Raw genomic sequence first — 6,891 nt, 5'->3', positions numbered from 1 at the left:
TTGAGTTATGCGATCCCATCTCTTATCCCTTTCATTTATTATCTTAGCAATAAACAGTAGCACATGTCCAAAAATAAATAGGCTATATAAAAATACTCAAGTGATGTAGCTGATGTTAATCTTATTTCTGGTCTGATTACCCACATTGTTGGCAAAATATGTAATGCATTGTTAGCATTGTCCTTGAATCTACAGAATTGTCTATGAATTTGAAGAGTCTTATGAATTTCCAACCATTCCATACAAACTGTTAATTTAACCAAAAATGAAAATTCTCTCATTATGTACTCACCCTCATGCTATCCCAGGTGAGTATGACTTTCTTCCTTTTGCAGAACATAAATGAAGATTTTTTTTAAGAATATTTCAGCTCAGTAGGTCCATAAAATGCATTGAAGCCAGAACTGTGAAGGTCAAAAAAGCAAATAAAAGCAGCACAAAAGTAATCCATAAGACTCCAGAGGTTTAATTCATGTCTTCAGAAGACATGATTGGTGTGGATAAAAAAAAAAAGAGATCAATATTTATGTCCCATTTAACTACAGAATAAATCTCCACTTTCACATTCTTCTTCTTTTTTTTGTGTGCAATTCACATTTGATTTGTTTGGGGCTGGTCAAAGGTGGAGATTTATAGTAAAAAAGGAATTTATTTATAAAATTATTCATAAATATTCATAAGCTATACTTTTGAAATATAGCAATACCTACCAAGGCTTGAGGTAAAATCAAATGATTAAAATGTAATTACCTAATGTGTCACCTTTGCTTTGTCAGAAATAATTCGCATTCAGTGAAATTACACAAAATAAGTGGTAATAAAAAATGGTGAAGATCATTCTCACTGAGATGTGACTGAATGCACATGAAAACACAAAACAGCTTAGCTCTGCAGCATCTGTCTTCTCATGCATGATTTGCATACTGTAAGATGCTACAAGAGCATGTCACATGTACAGATAATATATATTCCTCCAAAAAAGATAGTAATTACCCCAGCTAAAACTAAGAGTAACAATTCCAGTTTTTGAGTTCACAGTGCTGCTGGGCTTCCCAGCATGTGTTTGAACAATAACACTTAGTGAGTTTACTAATGTTTAAATACATCTGAGATGTAGACATATGCAATGTTAATTCTGTATACATTAGATTGAGAGACTGAGATCTGAAAATAAGGAGGTTTCAAAACTTGACTGTTGACAAAGCTTGAAAACAGGCCATTTTGGGAAATTGTATTGTAATGGAGTCAATGGATGGATAACTTGCTTTGAGCTGTACATCGTTTCAAGACAACTTGCCATAGTAAAAAAACAATCATAACAGGATCACAACTGACTATAAATATTGAACAGGGTAAAAATCAAAGGTCTCACATTACCATGAAAGCTTTTTATTGAACTGAAATATAAAAAAAACCCGTTTTCTTTACGTAAATAATTTCTCAGTAGTTTATTCCGGTTGATTGTGACTTTAATAAAATTGAGACAAAAACAACTTATTGTGTGTTGAAGGTATTGAAGTTTTGAATTTTTATATTAATATTTCACATTGTGCGTCTTTGTCTGAATATTCATAAGAATGAAGTTCTCATAGACCTCCATAATAGGTGTATTTGCATATAATATATTAGATATTATTTTATCAAATCAAACTATAGTTTGAAATTATGCCATAATGTGTAATGCAAAAGGAATTTAGAAATGATTACATTTCTAAGACCCCAAAAAACAAAACATTATTTTTGGGAGAGGAAGGTAATTCTTCCCCGGTAATGAACATTATGAATGATAAAAGTGATTTTACAATACATTTCCAAAAACCAGCTGGTTAAGGTAACGGATGGTCTCAGGTAGTTCAGAGTTTGTAAGATTTTTTGTAAAAGCAGTTCATTTTCATTACAGTAATAAAATATCATTTAAACAAATCCAAGCGGATGGATCCAGATATTCAAAGCTGATCATTTCTGTCCACCCACTCGTACATCTCAGTCCACCAGTCTTCGGCATGACTGAAAAAAATTTCTTTTTTCAGCAGCACAGAAGTCTCATCATATTGAAGGAGGATTTCATTGTGATCCTCCTGGCTGTTTTTCACCAAGTGATAATAGCTCCCAGATGTTCTACTGATGAATCAATGGTCCTTTTTAGCCCAGTTCTTTCATCATTTTTTCCCTTTCTTTATATTAGTAGGATGTATTCTTGAAAGTGTTGGCTGTCAAAATAATAGTTGATTAACCATCAACAGCATGTGGAACTCAAGACATCAGTGATGTAACATTTGGCACTGCGGTCACCCGTCTCTCGTGCTTGGGTCTCTGATTTTCACCTTTCATCTCACCTATAAACTGTGCCAAAAGAAAATGCCAGAGATGCACGCACAATAAGTTAGAATAGAATGATTTTACAGTAGGTTCTGAAGGCACTTGATTTCATTACAGATAGCAGCTCTGTGTTCCATATAGAACAGGGTCCGAAGGTGACCGGACTTGAGAGGACAGCTATCTTTACGCACCTAAAGAAAACAACTGCGAGCAGGTCAGCATAATCTTAAGAGGACAGTTTGGCATTCAGAGGGCCATTCTCTTGTTCCTATACTTTTGTTTATCTGAGCCACACTGAAATGAAAATGTAATGATTTTCAGTGAGAGAGAGAGAGAGAGAGAGGGTGTTCATCGTGCCAATTGCATTATCACAAATAGCAGTTTGGTAACAAATCTAAAAACAACAAAAGAAAATAATGGATAAATCAGGTGAAATTTATAATGGCCTATATGGTACTTGTATAAGTACTTGTTAAAGTGTTTCAGCCATTGTATCTGTGAAAACACAAAAGACACGTACATAAGAAAACACCACCCACAAGCAAAATTTAGATCAAGACTATACCCCACAAACAGCTTTAAAAAAATAACACATCTTGGTGGAGCCCTGATCCTCACATTGATAGCATTAGAGTACAGGAAACTATAAAAGCATGACTGTATTTGACATACTTATTTTCATACATACATCTAGAGTGTAAGTAAATGAAAGGAAACCAATGAGCTTTCATTTTTGTTCCCATCGCTGGTACTGTACTTGTTATTAAAAATGGAATCTTCCTGTTGTACCAGCACAACGTGGTTCAATATGATGTATTGTGGCATAATGAGGTCTTTGATGACAGTAGCTGACATTTAACAAAGAAAAAACATGTAGCGATGGAAATACATGTTGTGTCTTTGTGCTTTGAAAGATTCCCCTATTAAGTCTCTGAAGCCGTACTGTGATAAGAATCCAGGTACACCTGTTCTCTTCTTTCTAACACTGACAACTGTAATGGAATTGTCCTCCAGATCTTTAGAAGTGTAAAACTGATGTCAATGCGTTAATGAGGAACAGATTTCCTCCACGGCTTCCTCTTCATTCACACTGATCTAAAACCTACGTTCCTTTTGTGTAGACGGGATGAATCTTTGGTTGTTGTGTTCAGGCAGTCCGAGTTAGCCAAAATCTTCATGAATGCTAAAAGCTGAGTTCCAACTCTATATGATGCGGTCACCTTCGGAGGCCAAGCAAGACCAAAAGTAGAGTGAGACAAAGTTGCCATATATGCACTGCAGTAGGAGTGGCCAGGGATCTTATATCTATGTAAATAAAGACAAAATACATCTTATGTTAAGTAAAATACTCATTTGAAAATCAATTAAGGTACTTAAAAATTGCTATTTAATTAATCAACAATCTTTCTGTAATCAGATGGGTCATTGACAAATAAGGATGTATGAGGTGATAAAAATGACAAATCTAGTCTAAAAATGTTATTTAAAACATATACAATTGTTGTTCATGTTGGTTTCATAAACTTTGAAAAATCTTTAATAGCAATTTCAACAAAAATGCATTTACTGAATGTCAAGTGGTGTAACTATCATGTAAAAGGTTTTAAAATACTTTCATTGTCTCTTGAATACACACGAGTGTGCACAATTTTATCATTCATTTCAAAACAGATTTTCTCCCCTATTTGGAATGCCCAATAACCAGCCTAAGTCCTTGTGGTGGTGTAGTGACTTGCCTCAATCCAGGTGGTGGAGGACAAATCTCAGTTGCCTCCACGTCTGAGACCGTCAACCCGTGGCTTGTTGAGTGCATTACTGCAGAGACATAGCGTGTCTGGAGGCTTCACACTATTCTCCGCGGCATCCATGCACAACTCACCACGCGCCCCACAGAGAGCGAGAACCACATTATAGTGACCATGAGGAGGTTACCCCATGTGACTCTACCCTCCCTAGCAACCGGGCCTATTTGGTTGCTTAAGAGACCTGGATGGAGTCACTCAGCACGCCCTGGTATTCAAACTCGTGACTCCAGGTGTGGTTGTCAGTGTCTTTTCTCACTGATCTACCTAGACCCACTGAGTTTTACCCAGGTAAAACAAAATATATTTTTGTATCATGAATTTTTGAGTCACAAATGTCAGGACATTTTTAGGTTACTCCTTTTGACCTAAAACAAATTTCCTTTTCATAAAAATTTAGAAATATTTGTATGTTTTTTTGACAATAGGCTTTATAATATTTATTATATATATATATATATATATATATATATATATATATATATATAAAGTTTTTGTAAAGAAATAATAAAAGATTATTCAAACCACTTTCACTCCAATTTCAGCTTTTAAGAAGACTTAAAAGAAAAACATTTTTAGTAAACTAAATTACTTTGAATCAGAAATGGTATTGCATTGTAATATGTTCTTCATAGTTGAGATTTATTCAAGTAATTGCATCATGTCATTGACCCAAATAATGTTGAGAGTGTAATGAGTGTTGACTATGGCCTTTTTTCAATATTCTATGGTTTAAATTGTTTCTTAAACTTTAAAAGCTTAATGAAAATAATTATGCGAAGAATTGTTAAAGGAATGTTCCGGGATCAATACAAGTTAGCTCAGTCGACAGCATTTGTGGCATAATATTGACTACCACCAAAATGTATTTAGACTTGTCAGTCCTTTTCCTTAAAAAAAGAAAAAATCTTGGTTCCAGTGAGGCACTTACAATGTAAGTTAATGTGGCCAATCCACAAATGTTAAAATACTCAGTATAGACATTCAAAGTATAGCCACAAGACATTAAGGATATGCGTGTAAAAATTATTTTTGTGTGATAAATCACTTACCAACATGTTCTGTGTAAAGGTATAGCCAATTTTACAACTCATTACCATGACAATGTAATGACAACAAACCCTAAAATGAATGTAAAAATTCAAATTTAAATAACTTTACAGCTCAAATAATACACAAGTTTTAACAGAAGAATTAATGCAAGTGCTTTTATAAAATTAGAAGCTTCACATTTCTGCCTTTAAACCCTCCAAATATTGGCCACATTCACTTTCATTGTCCCCATTCACTTCCATTGTAAGTGCCTCACAGTAACCATAATTTCTTCTTTTTTTAAGAAAAGGAGGGATGAGTCAAAATTTATTTTTGTGGCAATCAAAATGATCCCACAAATAATGTTTTAGCTTAACTTCTATTGAACCCAGAACATTCCTTTAAAGCAAACCTGCAAGCTGTTAAATTGTCTTTCTACAGACACTGGAATCATAGATAATACAACCCAAGTTATGTGTTATTATAAAGACTGTACATGTATTCCAATTAAACTGGTTATCAGCAAAAGTTACATTTACATAATTGTTTTAATCAACTGTAATGTATTAATTGAACCCATTTCAGTATCGATATAATAACATGACATTAATAACAATTAGGCTTATTGAATTTCAAGGCAATTAAAAAATGTCTTATGTAGTCTGCTTACTACTACTGGGTGGCGGGTCTCGACACTCTCCTTCCTCTATGGTGACATCATCTATGGCGATATCCCCTTCAATTCCAGCACCTCGTACGCCCTCCAATACAATCTGCATACATGGACAGGAAACAAAACCAATTAGATATTTTCTGCTTGTAAAAGCTTTTTCTACAATCCTCAAGTCATTTTGAATGGAAATGTATAATGTATATAGCACGTAAAGTAATTCTTCAGCTTTTCACTAGAAGCCACAAAGTTTATACAGGCTTACAAAAGTTTGGAAAGAGAAAAGATTGGCAGGCTCTACAGGGTATATTATCTATATTGATTTTCCTCAAAATGGAAAAATGTATGATAGTAAGAAAGCTATACAGTACAGTAAATCCTCATTGAACTAGCAAAATTAAACTCAATTTGGTAAAAGCTAGAGGGTGAAATGAGCTTCAATTAACAACGTTTTTCCTTTGGCAGAGAACTTCAATGGTTGAAAGAAATCCGGGTAGGCTTCTCTCACCTGGAAAGAGGACGTGGGATGGATGTTAACTCTGGCTTGCCTCCAGCGGTCTCCTTGATTCCCACTCAAGGTCCACACAGACGCATCCTGACCTGACTGGCTCTTCAGTCTCAAATATACGTTTAATGTTCCTTAAAAAAAAGGCACACGGACACTGTGTCAACAGAAAGCGTAAGATGCAATATGGGCAAATAACTGCATAATGTCCTTTTAGTCTTTTGTCTGTGTTACGTAGCAACTGCAAGGTTCAGCTCATCTCCATCCAGAACAATAGAAGAAATCTGTCATAAAAGTGTTAAGAACACACTCACTACTCTATATATTATATATACAGTATATACTATAGTGTACACTCTCATTTAAGCTGATGAAATGAGAAGTATGGAGGAAATCTGTATTATTCTCCGAGACATCCAAAACCTTGTGAGCTGCCTCACTGCATACATAGGTAGCATCCTAAATGGAATTGAACCTCACAAGTGACAACATTTACAGAAATCAGGTCACTTAAATCTATAATTATGAAAATTTCAGCATCTACAAAATCCTCTAGCTTTTAA

The 6,891-nt window shown here is 34.6% G+C and overlaps 1 protein-coding gene across 1 annotated transcript in view; it reads right to left on the bottom strand.

Annotated features, from left to right (window-relative positions):
- Positions 1-1,366: 1,366 nt before the first annotated feature.
- The window catches only part of LOC127662425 (MAM domain-containing glycosylphosphatidylinositol anchor protein 2-like), a 238,717-nt gene continuing 233,192 nt past the window's right edge, over positions 1,367-6,891 (bottom strand). Inside the window, exons 15-17 of the mRNA XM_052153592.1 lie at positions 6,332-6,462; positions 5,824-5,926; positions 1,367-3,624 (exon numbers count right to left, since the gene is read on the bottom strand). Coding sequence (XP_052009552.1) covers positions 3,536-3,624; positions 5,824-5,926; positions 6,332-6,462 — 323 coding nt within the window. The 3' untranslated portion in view covers positions 1,367-3,535. The remainder of the gene's footprint in view (positions 3,625-5,823; positions 5,927-6,331; positions 6,463-6,891) is intronic.

Source organism: Xyrauchen texanus, chromosome 22, assembly GCF_025860055.1.
Source record: "Xyrauchen texanus isolate HMW12.3.18 chromosome 22, RBS_HiC_50CHRs, whole genome shotgun sequence".
Taxonomy (NCBI): Eukaryota; Metazoa; Chordata; class Actinopteri; order Cypriniformes; family Catostomidae; genus Xyrauchen; species Xyrauchen texanus.
The sequence above is the reverse complement of the archived record's forward strand: the minus strand, read 5'-3'. Positions and strand labels throughout refer to the sequence as shown.